The 23,622-nt window shown below is 46.8% G+C and overlaps 1 protein-coding gene across 2 annotated transcripts in view; it reads left to right on the forward strand.

Moving 5' to 3' along the window:
* Positions 1–535: 535 nt before the first annotated feature.
* The window catches only part of ACSL5 (acyl-CoA synthetase long chain family member 5), a 37,957-nt gene continuing 14,870 nt past the window's right edge, over positions 536–23,622 (forward strand). Inside the window, exons 1-3 of one of the 2 annotated variants that reach the window (XM_081158015.1) lie at positions 536–815; positions 17,961–18,145; positions 21,570–21,678. In XM_081158015.1, coding sequence (XP_081014141.1) covers positions 17,990–18,145; positions 21,570–21,678 — 265 coding nt within the window. In that variant the 5' untranslated portion in view covers positions 536–815; positions 17,961–17,989. Of the gene's footprint in view, positions 816–2,727; positions 3,224–17,960; positions 18,146–21,569; positions 21,679–23,622 lie in introns of those variants that run through there. The other variant, XM_081158014.1, reaches the window with a different exon arrangement.

Below are 23,622 nucleotides of genomic sequence, written 5' to 3' on the forward strand. Positions count from 1 at the left end.
AATCATCGATTTGTTGTTCCATTTATTTATGCATTCACTGGTTGCTTCTTGTATGTGCCCTGATCAGAGATCAAGCCCGCAACCTTGAGGTATGGGGGCAGCACTCTAACCAACCCGGCCAGGGCCAGGATTCTGCATTTTAATATGACCTAGCTAGGCTTGTGCCTCAGGCTAGGCTCTAGAGTGATTTGCCTTACTTGGTGGTTTGGAGGCATTTTAATTCTGGAGTGGTCACTGGCCTCTGCTTATTCAAGCCTTAGAGTTAGAGCTTGAGGAGCAATTAGAGCAGCTGCTCAGTCTTCTCTCTCCCTCAGTTCAGGAGGTGCTTTTTCCCTGTTCTCCAGGCCCCTCTCCTTTTCCTCGTGGCAATCTCAAGGATTCCGCCCCAAAAGCAGATGCAAAGCCCTTACCTACACTCTTTTCTTCCCAGAGGTATGGACCTACAAAGGGTTTTGCTTTGTTAAACCTTAGCTTTATTGGCTGAGGGCTATTTTTTTTTTTTTCCTTCCTCTTAAGCCCATTGCATAACAATCTCCTGTTTTAACCTTTTGCCAAATTCTACACTTTTCACTGTCTGAGGTTCCAAGGAGTGTTTGAACAGGTAACTTCTACCTTTGAACTTCTGTTGCAACAGGTTCAAAGTTTCCAGGGGAGTTTGTTGGCCACTCTCCGGACAGTGCGCATTGGCTTCAGGTGTGGCCAGGCCCCTGAAGCAGTGGAAAAGGCAGAGGCGCCTTGAAGCAGTGCTGAACCAGTACAGCCAGCTGTGAGGGGCGCCTTCCCTGCCCCCCAGGAAGTGAGCGGATCCTTTCGAGGTAAACTGCACGAACTCTGCTGCTCTGGAGTGTGTGTGTCTGTGGGAGAGCTGGGAAGGGAGTTGTTGGGGGGAGGAAAGTGGGACATGTGTCCATCTCAGCCTAAGGCTCTTTCAACATGAAATTGTATTTGGTTGAGTACTAATCTCAGCTGACTTTATGTGGGAGGCACAAGAAAATCAATTGGAAACCAGGTGTAGACATGGGAGCTATGTGAATGCTGGCAGGACCTAGACTTGAAAGAGAAAATGATCCATTTTACTAAATATGATCAAAGCAGAGCTAAAACCTCTAAGGATTACAGGCAGAGCTGGGATGTGGGTCTCCTTCATCTCCCATTCAGAAATGTCTGTGTCAATATGGTTAGAAAGGGCATTCATTCATCAGCTGTTGACAGCGATTCCCATTTGGAAGAAAGGAGAAGTCTTAGCAGACACTCTGTTAGGTGCTGGGTTCTCAGCTTGGCGAGCCACAGGGTTGCCTCACTGGCTTCCCACCTCCTGGGAGGTAGGTGGTGGTGCATTTCATAAACAAGCATGCCTCTGGGCTTGAACAGCACGGCCTGGGCTACAGAGCTGGGAGGCTGTGGCAAGGGTTTGAGTCATGAGCAGTGTTGCTACAGGCTGCTGCACAGTGCCGAATTCTTGTGGATTGCCAAACCTGCTGTTCTCTCAAATCTCAGGACAGTCACTCCTGTGCTCAGAGCACTGACTAGGATACAAGTCTTCTAGACCTTTAGGATGACTCAGGCTTCTGGGCTTGAGAGCTCAATTCTGGAGGAAGCCAATAAAAAGGGAAAGGAAGGCTCGTCTCGTCCTGGCCCTGAGCTCGTCACCCTGTTGGTGAAAGAAGACAACACCCAGGGAAGAGCCTAGCATCGGTGTGGCTGAGACCCCACGCCCATTCTGCCTTCCCTGCTCGCTGCTGGGGGAGCTTCCTCTTGGTAAATTAAGCTGCTGAAACAGTCAAGCCAAGTGCTCCTCCAGCCATGAGATGCCCCAGAAGATGGGCTGGAGGGGGCTACGCTCATTTTCTTGTCTTTGGTCTTTCTCCCACGCCTGAGGTGGGCTCCCGTGAGGCTCAGGGACCAACTAAGGTCCTCTGAGACTGTGGCCCAGCTCGCCCTGGCTGTTTCAGTGGGAGCTTTTTAGGACCTCCTCTCTCATGCAGAGAAGAAATCCTAAGCAGCTCTAGTAAAGGACTGGCTGGGAAAGTGCTGTTTATTTCTGGGGTATCAGTGAGGTGGGAGGAAGGGGCAGGAAAACTCCTTATTTCTGCTTCTAAATCTAAGAATGGAAGCTCCCTGGTCCTTCTGTGGCTACAGCCTTAGGCAAATCCAATGAGACTAGTACAGGTCCTGAGACCACTAGGCTAATCCCCATGACCCTTTCAGGGATCTGAACATTCAAAACAATTTTATAATAATACCAAGAAGCTATTTACCTTTTCCACTGTCATCATCTCGAGTGTGTGTGTGTGTGTGTGTGTGTGTGTGTGTGCGCGAGAGTGTGGTGGTGGTGGTGTTTTCCAGAAGCTACTAGATGTGGGGGTCCATCTGACAGCTCTGGGCACATGTGCTGTATGGTCCTGTGGTTTAATTTTTCCAGGTTTAATCTGGGAGGTGAGGGAAGCAGCAGAATTGGTTCTTAATTTAAAGTCTGAGGTATGAAAAGGACAAGCTGATGTATCATAGGGAAAAAAAAAATAGTCTGTCCCTGTCTTTTCTGATCTGGTTGTTCTGTTGGCCTTATCAGAACTGCCTCAGGGCCTGAGGCAGGCATGCTGGGGACTGGGGAGAGGGTGACACCCTGGGGGCTGGGCTGGGCTGGGCTGCCCTCCAGGTGCCCCCTGAGGTCCCGGGAGTCGTTCAAGGGCTGAGGTGCCTCTGGCGGGACTTCCCTGCTCTGTAGCTGCAGCGGGAGCAGCGTCATGTCTCTGGCACAGTGGTCTGAGGGCCACCTCCTGTCATTTTTGTTTGTGGGTGTGTGTTTTTTTTTTTGTCTTCAGTTTGAGGTAGTTGAAGAGCGAAGAGTGAGCAGGGGATGTGGGCTGGCTTTCGTCCCAGCCCTCAGGGGTTGGGGTTAAAGCGTCTGAAAAGCAGCCAGGGTGGATTTGGCGCTTTCTTCCTCCTGGACAGACGCTTCCACTTTCAGTTGTAAGCGACAAACCAGGAAGTGAGGTCCCCGAGCACGTTCGGAAGCCCGGCCATGGCCTCGCTCGGGGCGGGCAGACGGGGCTGAGCTGGGCCCTCGGAGCCGCGCCCGGCTGCCTGCATGGAGGCTCGGAAGCCACCCTGTCCCTGCAGGGCACAGGGCTGAGGGGGGAACAGGGACTCTCGGGCCAGGAGGAGCCTGGATCAGGAAGCCCGGGTTGCTGGAGCCACCCCGAGATGCGGCCCGCCTCCCAGGGTAAGGGGACGGTATGGGGGGGGGTATTTAGCAAGGGGTCTTGGGAGCGGGGGGCAGAGGCCAAGAGCGCATCCTGACCCCCAGCTTCAGGGAATCTAGAGCTGGCTGTGTCCCAGGCACATGTCAGTGCACTGCCCCCTGGCACATGTCTAGGGGACACCTGTGAACCCCCCTTATCAGGAGGGGGCAGTGGAAGGAGGGAAGTGGGACCTCTCTTTAGGGAGGTGACCGGCAACCGAGACCTGGTTTTCTGGGCCTGAGCATCGGCCACAGCTCTCCTGCGGGCCCCCGATTCTCGTGGAGGACCTTGGCTCCTCCCTGGGTAGGAGCTGGGGACCGCCGGCATGGGTTGGTTCTGGTGAGGCTGGGTCTGTTTCAAGGGCCTGGGCCAACACTTGCGTCTCAGATGAACTTCAAGGACGTCGGGAGCGGGCCTTAGGAGGGAGCGGGCCTTAGGGAGGGAGCGGGCCTTAGGAGGGAGCGGGCCTTAGGGAGGGAGCGGGCCTTAGGAGGGAGCGGGCCTTAGGGAGGGAGCGGGCCTTAGGAGGGAGCGGGCCTTAGGAAGGGGCTCCGCCGGCCTGCCTGCCAGCTCCTGCGGGTAGCAGGCTTTGTGGTGGTTTGAAACATAGGATTGAATCTGTAGCTTCAATGTGTAAGCGACTCTCGCAGAGGCAGAGTCTTAAAGATAATTAAATTAAACTTGATTTAATTTTAAAAGTAAAAGATTGGTTTAGTAAAAAAAGAAAATCAGAGCAATTGGTTTTGCTCGGTCCCTTTCGCCACAGTCCAGCACGGGAGGTGCTCTGTGGTGCTTCCCTCTCATAAACTAGGGCTTGACATGAACATAGAATAATGTTGGGAGAGGTACGGTATAAAATTTGGTAGGTATCCCTGTGTGCTTGGCACAATGAAAGGAACAAAACCCTAAATAAAACAAGAGTCACACATGCTTATAGGACAGGCAGGTAATATCGCTAAGTAAAGCAAACGGCACATGACAAGATGTAGCCAGAGGGGGCTCTGGCAGAATGCAAGGCAGGCATACCCCGGAAAGAAAAACACATTTCAATTTCTTTTTCTTTTTCTTTCTTTGTTTTTACAAACCAAACAATGTTTTTGCCGGGCATTTGACTTAGATCCTAACCTAAAGTAGTCATCTCTCCCAGGCTATATTCTAACTCTTTGAGGACAAAATACCTACAATAAAATCCATGTATCCAGTTCCTAAGTGCTGAGTACACAGTGGGGCCACAGATTCTGCAGGGAGCCTGGGGGTCAGGGGAAGGACAACATCAGGGAGTGAATGGAGGGGAGAGGGAAGATGAAGCCAGTTAAGGGCCGGCTCATGGTAGAAGTGCTTACATTTTTTCTTTTTCTTTTTTTAACCCTCACTCAAGGACACATTCATTGATCTTAGAGAGAGAGGAGGGGAGAGAGAGAGAAACATCAATGTGAGAGGGAAACATTGATTGGTTGCCTCCCTCACACGCCCCAACCGAGAGTCAAACTTGCAACGCTCTTGGTGCAGGAGGCGATGCTCCCACTAACTGAGCCACCCAGCCGGGCAGTACTTACATTTCATTAAGACAGTCTTACGAGGTGGATGGTTTCACCATTGCACGGTTGAGAGAGCAGGCTCAGAGAGGCATGGCAACTTTCCCAAGGTCACAAAGCAACCAGTTGTCAAATGGGGACTGAAACTGACGCCAAAACCATGCTCTATCCACTCATGGGCAGAGTTAGCCTTTCTTCAGATTTCCTAGAAAGTTTTATTTGTAATAATTTTTTCAAGTATGAGGATCTGGGCAGATACTGAGCTCACATATTTATCAGATATTTTCAGGTTGACAGTTTTCTAGAACGGCAATTGTTACCGGTACCATTCATTAAATATATTCTATGGGGCAGTGCTGTCCTGCTTTATGGGGCTTTTCTCTTTTGATATTTAAAATAGTCCTGTGAGGTAGGTACTTTGTTTTATCTGTAGAAAAAGTAAGATTTAGGAAGAAAGAAACTGGACAGGTATGAAGAGATCAGAGGTGGAATTTGAACTCTGACTAATTTAGTTCCGAAGGCAAGCTATGCCTCAGGTTCTGATGAACCTAGTGTGGTGCCTGGACCAAAGAATTAGAAACTGGGAGGAACCCTCCCTTGGCAATCCTCCCACTTCAAATCCAGAGAGACAGAAAGCAGATTGGTGGCTGCCAGGGACTGGAGGGAGAGAGGAATGCGGAGTAACTGCTTAAGGGGTACAGGGTTTCCTTGAGGGATGGTGAAAATGCTTAGGACCCAGACAGCAGTGGTGGTTGCCCAGCACTGCGAATGTTCTAGGTGTCACTGAATTGTTCACTTTAAAAATGGTTGATTTTATGTGAATCGCACCTCAGAGAAATCCTCCCACCTCCAGGCAGCAGAATTCCCAGACCAGGCTTTGGTAATATTTTGGAAACCAGGAGTGAAGTGTCTGCTCCTGCCTGTCTCCTATACCTGCCCGGCGATGTGATGCACTGACCCTCATTTGGGGTTCAGCCTGGGGTGATTCTCATGCAGCACCTTGCAAGGGTGATGTGTCCCCAGCCGCCCTGACTTGATCCATCATTGCTAATGTCACACTCTGCTGTAAACTCCTCTAGGTCTGTTTCTCCCCTGGGTGACTATGTGCTGAGGTCAGAAATGGCCCCTCACTCCTTCCCTCTGGCACAGGGCCTGATATTTCCCAGGCTCTTACTTCATTCATGTTGTTTGAATAAATACAGGAGTTTTGGAAGGTGAAGCAGCCCTTGTACTGCTATGGGCAGGCCATGGTATTCCCCCTCTTCTGGGTTTCCATGGGTCATTCTACTATAAGAGTTATGAGGTTGTAAAGGGCTTGCAGGAGAATGCAGGGGTGGGACAGGGTCAGGGGAGACGGGTGGGTTAGAGCTCAGAGGTGTACCATGCCCTCTCCAACTAGAAATCCTCTGTTTAAGCAGAAATGAGGAGTTGTTAAGACCTTTGCATGTAAGTTGAAAGACAGTTATGGTATGAAGACCATGATTATCTCTTCTCATTTGGGACATCTCAAAATAGAACATCTGATATTGGCAAGGAGTTAGAAATTGAGGTGAGTGCAAGAGGAGAAAGGGAGCTAGTCTACCGAGGACTTCCCATGTGCCCTACAGTGTGCCCCAAGGTCCACCCACAGTATCCCTTTGGAGCGGAGAGAATCACCTGTCCCTTCTTGTGTGCAGCTGAGGGAAACGTAGGCTCAGTGACATTAAGTAACTGTCCCCACAGCCACACATCTAGTAAGTGATAGAGCTGTTGCTCTGGTACTTGGAAAAGGCAATGGCCTTGAAAGTTTGCCCCTGGAAAGGAGACTATTGGCCATAAAGCTTTGCAGTTTGGATCTGGTGACTCCTGACCATTGGCTGAACCAGGTAGCGCAAGGGCTGATTCTGCGGAGAGCCCAGGTAGGGAGGTCTCTTCCACAAATTCTTGCATCATCCTGACTTTATCCTGCCATGGTGGCGGGGACCTAGCACTTTGTCCAGGCTCTCTTATCAAATCCAGTAGACTTCTGATACCAGTTCTCCTGAACTCGGTGCTCTCATAAATCACTTGGTCAGCAACAAACTTAGGAAGCCTTTGGGGGAAGCTTTTCCTCAGCCCTACCCTAAGGTGATTTGTGGGAAACCTAATGGTACATCTGTGATCCAGTTGGATTTGTCACTGCCTGTCACCAGCCTATCAATGAGTGACTCAACAAATATACTATGCTACCTTCATAGACTGAGTTACTGGACCTACTGAGGACTTTCCTATTAAATACCACTCAGCTCAACTGGCCAAGGCCTGGCACCCCAAGGCTCTCTGGTGTTTGAGAACTGAAATGATTTCAGTGGTGTGGTATCTACACCAGGCTCCAGACACTGTCTCATTCAGCCTTCTTAGAGGCTTTTTCTTTTTCTTCCTTTCAACTAAAGATGGATCTACCTCCATCAGAAATACCTCTGCACCATTTCCAGTCCCCATATGTCCTGCCTGTCTTGCGTTAGTGCCTCTAGCCACATTAGCTGTCACCCCACATCTGGGTATCCTATTCCTCCCTTCTACTGAGGTTCATCCAACCTAATGTGGTGACTGGTCTCCATGGAAACAGTGGACAGGGAGACCCAGACAACAGCTGAGAACATTCTCTGGCCACAGTAGCCCTGGTTGGACTCATAGCTGGAGGTTTATTGGTGTCATCGATAGGGTTGTTGTCCTTGATCCTGGAAATGGGACTATTGGCAAGAAAGCACAGGGATCAAGGACTGCACATCCTTGAGGGCCTAAAGCTCCGTGCCTCTACTTTCACCTACTTCGTCTACACTAGCCTCTCCCTTCTCCAAATTCATTAGCCTGGGTCCCACACACTGAATCCTTCTCTAAGTATTTTCAGTGTTCGATAGACCCGTAAGCCCCCAAAAGGCAGAAACTATATCTTCTAAGTGTCTACCTCTACACATGGCACAGTGCTGGGCACACAGTGGGTCCAATATCTTTGTTGGCCTTAAAGTAAATTATACGTAAATTTAAAGTGCAGAGAATAAACATATCTCTTGCCATGCACATACTTCTCCAGCCCACCAGATGCTCTCAGAGCTGGGGTACATCTGGTAGAGCATTTGTTTACTGCCTGGAGAACTGGCTTTATCCCCTACTATGCACTCCACTTGTGCTTTCCCCACACTAGGCACACTGTCTAGCATAGAGTAGGTGCTCAAATATTCGGATGCTTGCAGAATGAGTGAACATTGGCCTCATTCAGGTCAGGCTGCTTAGCATTGTCCTGGCTAGGGCATGAAGCCCCTGGCCGTGGCATGTTGGAGGAGGGCTCAGCCGATTCTGCCCCCTCTGAGAATAGGTGCACATCATGTCATTGCAGGATTGAATTCTGCTGCCTGTTTTCTTCAACAGATCCCCTTCCCTAGTTACCTGTCTCTGAACCTATGCCAGTGGCGAGTGAAAGGGGAAAGTGACTCTCTGGCTCTTAGTGGATTCCCACTCTGTCTCAGGCACTGTGTAGGGCACAGTAGAATCTGAGAGTCTGGGAGCCTCTGCTTAGATGTGCTCAGGGCCCAAGTTATCCACTGAGCCACAGGAAGCCTCCCTGAGACCCAAATCCTAGGAAAAAGCTGGTCCTACTCCATTTCTCACAACCATCCTGAGCTCCAGTTCCTGTAGCTTTTCCTGTGCAATTTGGCAGCAAGGTATCCCCAATGGATACACATCAAAACCCTAACAATTTATTTATGGGGTGCTTGCTGACGAGTCAGGGGACCTCTCCCAAGCCTGGCCCTCGCCCTTCCGCTGCCAGCTGCCTTACAAATTGGGAACACTTACGTGAGGCCTAGCAATTGGGCTAGGAGCGAGCGAGGTGTAGGAGCTTCATATCACTTTCCTGTGTTAATTATTAAAACTCTCACAGATCTTTCCATGGTATGGAAATGACTACTCAGCCACCCTCTGAGGTTTTAAAGGGGATCTTCTTTGGTAACACTGTCTTCTTGTCCTGCCCAGCATGGCCCTGTGGAGGTGAGAAGGGCCCTTTCTCCTCTGCCTCGGGCCATCCCCTGGTGTGTGTGCTTCAGAGCACACTGGGTGCCAGGCCCCAGAGGAGGAGAGCCATGTGTGGCTGGTGACATGTCCTGCCTGGCAGGGAGGGCTGCTGCAAGTCACCTGGGCACCCGGGAGCTGGTGAGTGGCTGCGAAGTTATCTGTAGGCTCATTAATCAGAAGCTTATGCCAGCCTCTTTCCTCAGCAGCTCAGGCCCTGCAACTGAAGTTTGATCTCTGCTCTGGTTTCTTATCTGCTAAAGAAATGAATGAAACGTGTTTCTGCCCCTAGAGCTGCTATGCACCTGGCTTCCTCGGGGCCGAGAAGCACTGTACACAGCGCCAGCGCTGGGGAAGGGCGAGTGCGGCTTCGGTGGTGGGACAGCTGTGTGTTAGAAGCAAAGCTCAGGCTGCCTTGTCTGGGGTCCTCGCAGGAAGTGGCCCCCACACACCCGAAGGTGGTGGAACTTTCCAAGTCAGCTGCGGGAGTCCAGAGGCAGAATGATTAGGAGTTGTTCACTTTATGGTTTGTTTTGTAAAGCAGGCATATTTCAGGTTAAGCGATAAGTGATACATTCTCCTTCCCACTGAGACCGACTCTAACCTCCCAGATAAAAAAAAAACAAACAAGCCCTGCTGAACCCTGAACCCTCAATCCTTCTACTCTAGTCTATTTTTTTATCCCATAGCACTCTATAATCTGGTTATTATTCAGGCCTGTTGCCAAACTCTCCAATAAAACACAACCCCAGGAGGGCAAGGTTTTCACTGCTGTATTCCCAGAGCCTGGAATGATGCTTGATACAGGGTCCAGCACTGAAATATCTTCGGCTGAATGATCGAATACCTGAAACTTTCTGGAAACTCCATTCATGACGTTCCCTCTTCCGCCTGTCTTTTTCTATGGGGATTATGTGTTCTGCAACACAAAAGCATACACAGTGAGTGGGTTTTCCCCTCTCCTTTCCACATCAGGGCACACAGATCTTCTTTATTTCTTTCCATACCTGCCAAGCGTTGCACTGTGTGGAAGTGCTATGATTTATTTGGCTCCTCTCCTATCTAGGAAGGCTTTCCTGGTCTACACTTCTGTAGATTTAATGGTAAACAGAAAGGCTAATACATGAGACTATGCATCCGGCATTGTTCTAAGCACTCCGCAGGTACATTAACCCCTTTATCATGGTGACAGCCTTCTGAGGCATATATGATTGCCATTTTACAGATTAGAAACCACGCCTCACTTACCTAGCGCAGGTCACAAAAAGAACCAAGCAGGGCTTGAACCCAAGTAGTCTGACTCAGCCCACATCCGTCCGTGGCACCTCACGCAGCCTTGTGTAAGGTGCGCTGCATTGGACTGAGCTGGCGTCTTCCTGCAGGGTAAACTGCCAGCAGAGTCATCGGGTCAAAGGGCACACATCCCCGGCTGTGGTCCAGGGCAAGGGGCACATCTGTAAGAAGGCTGCGCCACATTTACATCTCCATGTCTAACCACATTTTGCACGATTTCATTACGACTAGCCTAATGGATGGGGGAAAGGCATTTCATTTAAATTTGCATTTTTTTAAACTATGAATGTTTTTCCTTAATTTTATGTAACCTGCTTTGCCCTGAACTTTCTGGTCGTGGCCTCTGTCCTTTGTTTCACTGGGTCGTGTTTGCTTCTCATTTATTGCTGATTCCTTGAGAAAATGAGCTCTTGGCCTGTGTGGAGTATTTAATACTTTTCCCAATTTATCTTTGACTCTGTCTCTGATGTCTTTTCTGAAGGGCAAGGTTTTTTTTTGTTTTTTTTAATATATCTTTATTGATTTCAGAGAGAGGAAGGGAGAGGGAGAGAGAGAGAAACATCAATGATGAGTCATTGATCAGGTGCCTCCTGCACGCCCCCTGCTGGGGATCGAGCCCGAAACCAGGGCATGTGCCCTGACCGGAATCGAACCCTGATCTCTTGGATCCTAGGTCGTTGCTCAACCGCTGAGCCATGCCCAGCCGGTCAGGGCAAGTATTTTTTTTTAATTTTACATAATCACACTTGCCAACATTTTTGTGGATAGCTTCTAGGTTTTGTGTCAGTCTTGAGTTTTGCCCAGACCAAAATTGTAGAAAGGTTTCTTGCAGACTTTTTATTCCCAATACTCTTATAGTTTTCATTATTTTATATTAAGTCTTCGATCCATCTTGAACTTCCTTTTGCTGTGGGAGGAAGACAGAGATCAGCTTTGTGTATTGTCTCTGAATGGCTAGGTAGTTGTCTCAATGCATTTATGAAAATGAAAAAAATCTATTTTAATTTGAAACGCAATTTAGTATTTAATAATAGACCCACTGGGAGTATTTTAAGATTCTTTTGTGACAGATTTGTCCACTCATGACCAACAGGAAACTTCCAAAGCTCTGTAGTAAGCACATGTGTTGTGTTTACTTTCCTCTCTGACCCGCCCCAGGCCTGTTATTTTTCAAAAATTTTCTGACTTTTTTTTTGTGAGTTTTATTTTTCTGGGTGAACTTTAGAATGAACCTTTTAGTTCCTAAGAAAATCTTGTTGGTCTTTATTAGGGTTGCATTAAATGTACAGATACATTTAGGGAGATAGGACCCCTTGACTATTTTGGGTATATCTTTCCACTTTTCAAGCCTTCGTATGTCCCTCAAATATAATTATTTTTATTATAGGTTTTACACATTTATTCTCACGTATGCTATTTTGAATGACTTATTTTCTATTATTTTCAAATTAGTTATTTGCATGAAATGTAAGAAAACTTTTGATTTTCTGGCTGCCAGTTTGGTAACTGGCCACCTTATTCAATTATTTCATGGTTTCTAATTGCCTCTCATTTTCTTACAGGGTTTTTCAGCTTCACTTCTAAGCTGTGTTTGCTTTTTAAATTGAGAAATATGACAACAAATTTTTATTGCAGATACAACTGAATCTTGGCCCTTCTGATCTCTGAGTCATTCTAAACAGCACAAGCAGCTGAGAATTACTCTCCTTAGGAACCAATGCTTTTCAGTATCAGTCTTTTATCTGACTGTTTAAGTTTTGTGAAACAGGATCGTTGTCTCAAATCATGTTCTCTTTTATTGCTTAGTAATAAAAAATTACATTTGATACGGAGAAGTAAACTGGTGTAAAGCCCTTAGTTCCAGGGCCCTGAGGAGACGGGGTGAAGGACCTTGCAATAGAATGCATACCTGGTTTACATGCAGTGCATGTTACGGAAAAGGCTAGCAGATCTTCCAAGTACGCTCCTGTTGACCTTTTTTCGTTACTTTGGAATCTGTCTGGAAATACTGGCTATGTGGTTAAGGACTGAATTAGGGGTGGCAGGAATTTAGGGACAGTAACAAATGAGGCTGAGTTAGCAACTGAATGTCCGACCAATGAACCTATACAGCCTCTTCAGTAACACACAGGCCGCTTTGGAGTCATGATGAGCTGTGAAAGCTTGCGGCATGGTCTTTAGGAGAGAGTAGGTAACTCCAAATGGAAGAATGTGTTTGTTTACTAATTGGGTGTGAGAACTTAGGGACTCTGGTCTCCTATTTAATGAGCATTCTGTCACCACAGAATAAGCCCATACATGCAAGAGAGTAGAGAAGCCAATCAAATCTAGGTGAGTGTGCCACCTTCTAGAGGTAGATTTTTTTAAAAAAAAAACTTGTAATTACATTTTACATCTCATTATTGCACAGAAAATAATTAGTTCTTTAGGCCTCAGAGCAAGGATAATCTGCTTTATTGTCTTTTGAATTCCAGAAACCCAGGGCAACAGAATTATTTATTTCTAGGCTGGACTTTCTGCCTACTTACCACTGTAGATGACTTTATTTGATAAGATTTATTCTATAGATTCTACCAAGCCTGGAGTTGACTGATCCTGAGTGGTCCTTGATATGCGTTAGAAATACATTCTTCTTACCACCCACCATCCCTAACCCATTGCCTTGATGAATTATTGATTTGGGAGCACCCATCTCTAGATTGGCCCGAATGAGTTTTGATGATCTAAGTTTGGGGAGTCTGGGGGTGTGGGGGAGTTTTACTAAGGAAAAAAATGGGTTCACTGAGAGGATTTAGAACAGACAATTCTGAGCTAGAAAACTGGTCATTTATTCAACAACCACTCATTGAAAGTTTACTGTGTGTCAGGCATTGGAGGCACCATAGTGAACAAAACAATAGTCCCTGTTCCAATGAGAACATCAGTTCATAGGGACAGTGGATAAGGGGCCAGGACTATTTCGGAGAGTGACCAGTGTCATGGAAAACAGAAGGCAAGGTCCATGGTAGTGACTGGGTGAAATGGCAACATCAAATAGGGCGATGAGAGCAAGACGCTGAGGAAGTGGCCCTGGAGTTGAGACCAGACCTATAAGCCATACACAGCCATTGCAGATCTGGGGCACAGTGATCCAGGCAAAGGGAAGAGTAAACACAGAGGCTCTGAGGTAGACATGGACTTGTGGTTGACCAAAACTTGAATGTTAGGGTAGAAGGGGCTATTTAGGGACTTTATGCAAAGAAAATGAGACTTAAGGAAGAGATGTTGTTCCAAATCTACAAAGAAGCAAAACCCGAAGCTGAATACGGGATGGTCGTAACCTAGACCCCGAGGCTGGTCCTGGGAGCTTGCAAACAGGTCTGAAGGCACAAGGTGACTTTCAGCTAGCTTGGGAATTAATCAGGTTAGGTGCCAGAGGATGGGTGACATGGCTGTGGCCATCCATACCACCAAACGATGGGGGCCCCGGAGTGCACCAAGGGCAGTGGCTGAGGACATGGGCGTCCAGGGGTGCGGGGCAGAGGCACGTCACTGACCGCATCAGAAAGTGGAGGGAGCTCTGCACGCGGGACCGTCCCAATGCGCCCGCCAGCGGCTCGCTCAGCCACCTTCGGATAACCTGGACGGGCGCTCCCAGAGCAGCGGAACGCAACCCTCCTTCCTCTTTGCTTTCCTGCTGTTGCATCGCTCCCTGCCCGCGCTTTCCCAACCAGGAGTGACGCAAAGGGAAGAGGAAATGCCGTCACGCCTGCCGCTTGCAGGGATTCTGTGAAGTGACCAAAACAGGATCGTAGTTTGAGTGACGCAGGACATGTGACAGAAGCGATGGTGGCATTTCCTCTCATTTATTTGAACACGTATGTAAGTGTTAACAGATTCTAAAGGCTAGAATGGTTACCACAGCTTCCCAGTCCAGTGATGGTGTGACCCAACCCGGAGGTCTCGCTCTCAGACCCTCAGTTTCCCCCGTTCACGGTGAGAGTTACATGATATGGGCACGAATCCTCTCTAGCAGTAGGTAGCATTATAAGGTTAAAAACATGTGTGCTCTGTGCATTAAAAAGACTATCAAGATCGTGAAAAGACAGCAGAATGGCAGAAAATACTAATGAATCATAAAGATCTCTTACAACTCAACAAGAGAAAGAGAAACAACTCAATTTAAAAATGGGCAAAGGACTGGAATAGCCATTTCTTTACAGAAGAAATGCAAATGGCCAATAAGCGCAGGAAAAGATAATTTTCAGCCATAAGAAGGGATGGAGAACTGGTACATAACATGGATAAATCTTGTTTTCATTGTTGACAGTATTACACGTCCCCCATTCCCCCCCCCCTTTTATCCCCCTCCCACCCAGCCCCTGCCCCACCCCAGGCCTTCACCACATTACTGTTTGCGTCCATGGGCTGTGCCCATATGCATACAAGTTCTAGGTTAATCTCTTCCAGTCCCCCACCCGCCTCCCCTCTGAGGCCTGTCAGTCTGTAACATGGATAAATCTTGAAAATATTATACTGAGTGAAAGAAGTCACACACAAAAAGTCACATATCCTCTGATTCCATTTATATGAAATATTCAGAATTAGCCAATCAGTAGAAATAGAAAGTAAGTTCGAGGTTGCCAGGGCCTGGGAGGAGAAGGGAATGGGGGAGTGACTGCTTAATGGGTACAGAATGTGCTTTCTGGGGTGATGAAAATGTTCTGGAACTTATTAGGGGTGCTGGTTACACAATGAATGAACTACATGTTGCTAAGTTGTATACATTTTAAGATGATTCATCCTATGTTATTTGAATTTTACCTCATTTTTTTTTAAATATGGGGAAGCAGGGAGGGACCGTCTGAAACCCTGTGCCTGTCCTGTTTGAACTGGATACCAGGTCGTTTCGGCTCATCCCCCAGTGCCTTCTGAAATCCGGTGCAGGCGGGAGCTTTGGTTCTGAAACGGGCCTTGCGTTCGTCAACATCTCCCTTGTTTGCAAGGAAGGGGCCAGTCGCGTTCCGTTTGTGGACACTGTGACCGGTGTGTGTCTAAAAGAAGCGCTTACGGACAGACCACGGGCCAGGTGAAACCACGTGTGTGTTTGTTAATCCCAAACCAGACACTTTCTATTTGAGCCAATAGTTAAAAGTGAGGTTTCATAAAAATCCAGCGCTCCGGGTTTTCTAGGGAGGAAAAAAAAATCTAACCATCTGGTGACCTCGGGTTCACATGACCACATGATAACAATCAGTCAAGGTTGACAGCAGGTGCCGCCTCCCTCCCTTTCTCCCCTCCCTTTGTGTTACCTGCCAGGCTGTTTGCCCTCTCTCCTCCCCCCCATCCATACTGCCACAAGCGAACACAAATTTCACCTTTAGACCCTCTTTTAAAGCCGTTGTTTGCAAAGTCTCCCATTAAATCTGCCGTCTGTATGAAGAGGGCAAAGTCCTCAGTGGGGCACTTTGTTCCCATAGCCGAGAAGGGGGGTGCAGGTAAGAACCTCTTAATTTGACAGTGGCATTGGGGCAGAGAGACGTATCCTGGAGCCTGTCACGGGCTGAGGGGAGGGGCTGCCGGTGGGCAGGATGGGCGAGGGCAAAGCAGGCTTCTCCTCCCTTTGGCACCGCTCCTTGCTCTGCCCACTTCACAACCGTCCCCTCTGGGCCTGGGCTGGGGTGGCGGCCTCAGAGTCACGTTCTGTAGGCCGGCTCCCGAGGGCTCTGTCCCCTGCAGTGTCACTCCAGGTAAGGCTGGATTCAAAAGGCCCCTGCTCTCGGAACCCTGGCGGGAGGTCACAGTGGCACCTATTGTTACATAAGCCAGCACCTGTGGGGCCTCGCTTAGGTTTTCCTTTGTCTTCTTTTCCTTCCCCCAAACACAATGTGGAAGAAACCCAGGAGCTGGAGGCTGTCATCCCAGTCTCTGGAAGTTCAATTTTCCTCCCTAAAATGGAGAGGGACTATTCCAAATTCAGGTGATAAACCAATCAGGGGGGCAGAAAAATGATGGGTGACTCAGGGGCTGTTCCTTGGGACTGTTCTCCCTCCCGCACAAAATTCCTAAGTTTTGTACAGCCTCTGCTGGCATGGAGTGCAGTGTGTTACCTGAAGGAAAAAGTTCCAGATCCCTGCTAATGGCAGCTGCCCCACAGTTCAAAGGGCGACTATGATCTTGATCTGATAAAAACTTTTTATTGGGCTTACTTTGCTGTTTTGATATTGAATGTGAATGTTTGGCCTCCTCTCTGAGATACTGTTCCATAGGGCATTGCAGTAAACTTTGAGGAATGTAAATTCTGATCTTCCTTTGCTGTCACCTGTAAGGTGCCAGACAAATACAGTCTCCTTGAACTTGGCGGCTAGTTTCTATAAGGAGAAACTGAGTTGTGGTTTTATAGATTTTAATGGGGACACAGCAATGGAAATGGTAAGTGAGCTTGGACAAGTCACTTTACCCCTAGGAGCTTCTATATTCTTGTCTGTAAAATGCTACTTGATGGCATTGGTTGGATTAAGTTAGGTAATTCATGCAAACAACTCATCCTGTCATTGGTCCAATGTCTGTGGATCCAACACTTAGAAAGGTCAAAATTCAAAATGTCAGAGTTTGGAGTGAGGAAGTGTTTATTGATGAGAAGGCGCGAACTGAGAAAGTGGGAAACCTAATGGTTCCTCGAATCCATCTTTAGAAAGTACAGAGTTCGAGCTTCTTTTATGTCAAGGAAAGGAAAAATGGGAGGGGCTGTTTTTATAAATTTCAAGCGGCAAGCAGAATTTCTCTATTGTTTACAATACCTCTGTGTAAGACATAGCTGGAGCTATTAGTCTGAAGGCCACGGGAACAGGGAAGCTTGAACAAGATGGGGTTGGGGAGACGGCACAGTTCATTCTGTTACAAGCCCAGGGCTTGGCATATAGTCAGTGCTCATGTGTTTGCTGCTGTTATCATCAGTGTGCAAGCTGTGAGGCAAGACTTAGTTCCTAGGACCTGCCCAAACCTTAGTCCCTTCCATTAGAGTAGTTTCAAGCTGCCCCCCTTGGCTGGAAACTACAAGAAAAGCTGTGTTGGAAGAAGCCTTTGTTGTCTTTGGTTACTTGAGATCTCTTCCTGGCCAAGATCCTCAGTGCTCACCTGCCACCATTAGTCAGGCCTATTTTCCAGCGCCCTTTCTGCATACCTGATTCATGTTGCCTCCAATGAAAAAGAGTTCCTCCAGACTCCTCAGAGGAGTGTGGGTTGGACATAGCAAGTTATGACGTTGATCTCTGAGCCCCTCCTGATATTTAAAAAATGAGAAAGCAATGAGTGAGGCATATCTGGCCAGCAGGCAATGTCCTTCATGTAGAGCACTTGATTTCTAAAATCTGTGGGGGTCACCTCTACAGAGGTCCCCTTCTCTGTTTGGTTTATGCTAGGGAAATCCAGCCGGAAGAGTCCTTCTTGACCTTTGGTTCTGCCTGGGCAGGGTAAGATCTCTGGAGCACCCTGCTCTGACTACCAGCTTATGTTGGGTCCAGAAGGGCTTCTTCTAGGCTTTATGGACCAGAAATAAAAGGACAGTCCTTTCTCAAAATTGGGAAATGATTAACGGGTTTCCTTTGATCTTCCCCACCTTGTGGGAGGACAGTCAAGTGGAAGCAGGGTACGGAAGAAGGCATTCTGTCATTTTCAACATTGCTAAGGTGAAACAGTGGGAGCGATTCTGCTCCTGGAGAGGTCCAACCCTGGCTGTTTGGAGGAGTCGAAGCTGTGTGTGTGTGGTATGTGTGTGTGTATGTGTGTGTGTGCGCACGTGCGTGTTCCCTTCTATAAACCTAGAACTATTGAGTAAAAAGATAGTCATTTCCTCTAACTTTCTGTTTCCTTCTCTTTTTTTAAGGCCTCCATTTCCTGCTGCTCTTCACGAAGATGCTTTTTATCTTTAACTTCTTGTTTTCCCCACTTCCAACCCCCATACTGATCTGCATCCTGACCGTCGGAGCTGCCATCTTCCTGTGGCTCATCAACAGACCTCACCCAGCCGTGCCTGTCATCGATCTCAACAACCAGTCAGTGGGAATCGAGGTAACTTACCCATTGCTGTTTTAGTTCAATACTGATAAAACACAAATTGTGTGTAATTCAAGACATTGGGATAACTCAAGAAGGAGGCGGGTGTAGCATGGAAAAGTAAGCCTTTTAGGTTAGTGATCAACGGAAAAAGCTATAAATGTAAACTTCTACTGATGACACATTTTCCTTTATAATAAAAATGAAACCTCAGCTAGCTCTTATGATGCCAGTAATCTAGATCGGGGCTGTCAAACTACAAGCCACAGGAAAAATTCACCTTTTAAAAATGGGACTAGCAAGGCAAGAATGGTTTTTGCCTTTTTTTGAAAAACATATCTTTATTGATTTCAGAGAGAGGAAGAAAGAGGGAGAGAGAGATAGAAATATCAATGATGGGTCATTGATCGGCTGCCTCCTGCACCCCCCCGTCGGGGATCGAGCACCCAACCCGGGCATGTGCCCTGACCAGGAATCAAACCATGATCTCCTGGATCCGAGGTCAATGCTCAACCACTGAACCACGCCCAGCCGGGCTGGTTTTTACATTTTTAAAGATATATGTAAAAATGTAAAATACAAATTTTTAAAAAGGGATAGATCATGTGTTCCACAAAGCCTATTTACTATCTACCCCTTTGCTATAAATCAGCGATTTTGAACCAGTGTGCCACAGGAATTTTTTTTTTTACATGCAATATCTGACTATTTAGTCAAGGGAACTACCCTCTTTTCCCTTAGATTATCAAATAAAAAAATGACAACAGCCACCACAGCAATAGCCATCCAGTGTGAATGAATCAGTTATACTTATTTTTTTTGTCAGATCAGCAAAAACCGTATTTTTTGGTGTGCCGCCGACTTTTAGTAATCAGTTTATATGTGCCATGAGATGAAAAAAGGTTGAAAACCACGGATGTAGATGATAGATTCAGGATTTGGGGGCAGGAGAATATTTTTATTGAGATGCCCGCTGTCTGAAAATGGTGAGTTATTTAGTTAAATTCCAGCTTTGAGTTAACTTTCATTCTTAAGACAAGCAGAAGCTGAACTTTTCCCTTCAGTTCCCCCAGCTTTCAGCAAATCATACAGCTTTGTCTATCTCTGAGCAAAGGGAAAGCTCCTAGAATGTTCTCTTCTTCATTTTTCATCTTCAGCGCTTTTTGGAGAAAGAAAGAATCCTTGTTGCTTTGTAAAGGTGACCCCTTCTGACCTTTCATGAAACTTCTTCCCTCTACTTGGGACTCAGATTTGGAGTCACCTGCACTGTCCACCACGTTCCCTTTTACTCTGGTGCGTTCGTAGGTCCTTCATTGAAGACATTGTCCTCTCCTGCTGACCGGCTGCTTCAGGCTGCTTCTCTTTCCAGCCCTTCCTTTCCCACCTGAGTTCCCTAAGAGCAGTCTGTTTGTTGATTTCCTCATTTGAACTTCTACCCACTGACGTCAGACCTTTACTGCTACCATCTCCCCAAACTTCTCTGCATCACTCACAACCTCACTTCCAAATTTAATTTCTCCTTCAGCCTTCCTCTCGATTGACTTGAGACTTCTTAAAATTTCTCCTTTTGCCTTTCATAATATTCTTCAATGAAATTTCTTCCTAATTCCAAGACAGCCTTTCTCTGCCACTTAGGTTGTTTCCTCTCCCCATCCTAGAGTTTCAGCATCACCACCTCTTGGCTCCTCTAATGCAGGGCTTGGCAAACATGTCCCGTACAGGCTGGAGAGTTCGGGCTTTGCAGGCCGTATGGGCCCTGTTGCAACTACTCAACTCTGTTGCTGGAGCATGAACGCACCAGATGATATGTGAAATGAATGAGCGTGGCTGTGTTCCAATAAAACTTTATTTGTAAAAGCAGGTTCCAGCCGGATGTGAGCCCAGACCAGTCTGTCAATCCCTGCTTTAATTCCTCACACCTGAGAAAACCCTTCCTCACCTACCACTTAAAAACATACCTAAAAGGCTATGACACCCAAATCCGACCTCTCCCCTGAGCCCCAGTCCACCTCAGTGACACTCAAGTACCTCAAGGCCAATGAGTGTCTGTGTTGTGTAGCTCCTCTCTAAACACACACACACACACACACACGCACATACATATATGCATGTGTGCTTCCTACCCTTTCTCATTTCCCTCCCTGCTCTGTCTTAGTTAAATGCATCTCTTCTTACCCAGTTGTCTGAAGTTGAGCCGGAGTCGCTTTTCATTCTTTCTGCTTCCTCAGCCCGTCTACAAAAACAGATGGCAAGCCCCTGCCTTCCTTTGCTAGACAAGGAACTTTCTTTTTTGACCTCTTGACATCTCATGGAAATCTTCCCTGATGCTCTAGACAAGTCACATCTCTTGCTATAGCCTCATGTGTTAGCCTGTACTTGAATGGCCCCTTTACTGTGCTTATTTAATCGACGCCTGTTTCTCTCTAGACCAACTTTCATGAGGGTTGGCCCATGCCTGTAGCTCCATTGCAGCTCCAAGATCCACATGAGACCCTGACCCCGGAGTCCCAGCTGACATTTCTAGATATATCCCTAGCTGATCCCTTTTTCTCAAGTACCTTGCTCTCTAGCTGCCCACCAGACTCTGCAATATGTTTTCTGGCCTCTGAGCCTTTGCTCAGGCTATTCCGTCTCTCTGAATTATTCTTTCCCTTGCCTCTACCAATTTCACATGTTCTTGGTCAATGCTTACTTATCTTCAAAGTCTCCACTGAAATATCATTTCTTCGCTGTACCTTTTCTACGTAATGCAGAATAGGTTGCTTCATTAGTCTCCCAAAACATACATTTTAGTTCAGCATGTACATCACAGTATTATATTTGTGTGTTTTTCCCTTCTCACCCCACCCTCACTCCCAAAACTTCCACTTATGCTCATGGCCAGCGATTTTGTCTTAACTTACTTTGCATCTACAGTATTTACACAGTGCCTAGAACACAGTAAGCATTTCATAGATATTTAAACTTGATATGAACTTTTAAAGGATAAAAGAACTATAATATTATATAGGTCATTTCAAAGAGAGCTTATGGAACCAAAACCAGGAGCTCCTAACACTATGACCTAAGATTGAAGTTCTCCATAGAATGTAATAGAAACTCAATAGTGCTATGTTTTCCTGAGGAGATATAAGGTAAAAAAAAAAACAAAAAAACACACCAAACAAACAAAACAAAAAAGCCCTATAATATTATCTCTCATGTAGAATGAGTGTGTGTGTGTGTGTATGTGTGAACATAACTGTGACAGTCTCAGGGTTTCTATGATGTGAAGATAGTTCAATTTTGAGATTTAAAGAATTGATTGATTGACTAGGATGGGGTGTAATACCTGTGACCTCAACAGTCAGTGTTTACATTCTCTTCAGTTCAATTCATAATGGTTTGGAAAGGGTGGGGAGAGACTCAGGTGTGGCCTAAACTTGGCCTTGTGTCTTAGGGAGGAGCACGGAAGAATGCTCGCCAGAAGAACAATGACTTGCTAAGCTACTACTTCTCAGATGCCAAGACGATGTATGAAGTTTTCAAAAGAGGACTTGCTGTGTCTGGTAAGCCTGGCAGGCTCACCTTGCCTATGAGAACACCAAGTTGGGGACTTGTTCTATCCCTCAGCTTCCCTGCCTCACTTCTAAAACCCCAGTGGTGATCTGGGTAGAATTCCTACATACAAAATGCAGGGGACATTAGCAGTGTCAGGATAGATGAGGGGATCAGAAAATCACAGTATCAGGAAGCAGTGCAGGACAGCCTGGGGTTTGAAACCCAGTCCTTCTATTTCTAGCTGTGTGACCTTGGGCAGACCACTTTGCCTCTCTGAATCTGTCCCTCTCTCAACACAAGAGCTTCCCTGCCAAGTTGCTGTTAAACAGTCAACAGTGATGTGTATGGAAAGTATTTTGATGACCTCACTTGTACATTAGTTCATCATATTTGTTTAGGAACACGCTTTTCATAAATGCACTTCTCCAGATGCAGAACCTGAGCCAGAATTAGCATTGAGGCCTCCTGACTTGTTAGCTTGTCCTGACCCCAACACCACACCACTCGCCCAGGCTGCTGCTCTTAGAGTCTCAGAAGACAATTATCTTCTGGACTTTCTTAGAGTTGCCACCACATGGGTTTTGGTAGGTTCACTTGGAACATAACAAGCCTCGGTACTTACACCTTTTATCATTGAACACCAAGGTAGGTGTACTGGTTTCCTTTTAAAATCTATTGGTTTATAGCTCTCCCTACATCTTGATTCTTTGGGGTGACATCCTGTCCAGGCACAGGCTTGCCTATGTGACTTCTTATCCCCCCTTTCTCTTCTGTCTTTAACTATGACCATGATGATATTTAATAGCCAATTCCTCTCAAGTGCTAACTATGTAATAGGTACTGCTCCTATACTATCTACTAATCTCCCCTAATCCTCAGGGATTAGTTCCTGTTAAAATGGGAAAACAGAAACTCAGAGAGGTTCAGGAACATTCTGAAGGTACAGAACTAGAAAATGGTGCATAAGATACTTCATTTAGAGATTTTTTTTTAATACTAAGTTAAAACCAAACAGATAAACTTAAAATGGCTTCTCATGTCAGCAAACAGGAACAATCTGGCCAATTTCCATAGAAAAATGACACTTCCGATCCCAACTGGAACTGAATTCTTCAACCCTAACACATACCTTTCACCCCTACCCAGCAGGTGGTCTGTGTTGAGAGTCACCTGTGGAGAATGTTTAAAATGTAGATCTGGCTGCACCTTGTTCACCTGAATCAGAATTCCAGGTAGTGAGACCTAAGAATTTGAATTTTTAACAAAGCTTGGTTGGGGGGAGGGGTCTGCAATGCCAGAGTTGCAGTTCTACCCAGCTTAGGGCAACAATTCTGCCAAGCTGTTAATGGCTGGGCTCTTTGTAGGTGGCCGCACCATGAAACAGAAGCTAGATCAGAGTTGAGTAAGGTAAGCAAAGGCTAGCCTGTTGCCTGATCGGGACTTTGGCTAATTAGGCTGAAGCTGATTAGGGCACAGAGTTGAATGAGACCTCAGCTGGTGTCCCTTTGGGCCAATTACTGGACTTGTCCCTTGGCCATGAGCCTCTGCGTGAGTTTTCACCCACAGGGAAGTGATAAGGAGAGATGCAGTGTGTTTTCCCCCCCACATTCATCAGCTCTGCCACTTATTGAGTGAGCTTGAAGAAGCTGTCCCAGTCCTTTCTGACCCTCAGGACCATGAGGATAGCAATAGTTACAAAGACCAAACGAGCGAATGTGCCTAGCATGGAGTAAAGCTTTCCATACATGGCAGCTGTCACTAGCAATTCACGTTTGTGCCATCTCATGGGTAGACCATCGAGGCACACACTCCGGGCTGAAGCAGTGGCTGTGAGCATCTAACAAGACAGGACTTGCCCGGCTTCATGGAAAATTACAGTCTGTGACTTGACTTCTTGAGCTTTTATGCAACTGTTTGAGCAGGAAGAAAAAGTCCTACCGTTTCCTGCGGAC

Source organism: Miniopterus schreibersii (genome assembly GCF_964146895.1).
Source record: "Miniopterus schreibersii genome assembly, chromosome: 14".
NCBI lineage: Eukaryota > Metazoa > Chordata > Mammalia > Chiroptera > Miniopteridae > Miniopterus > Miniopterus schreibersii.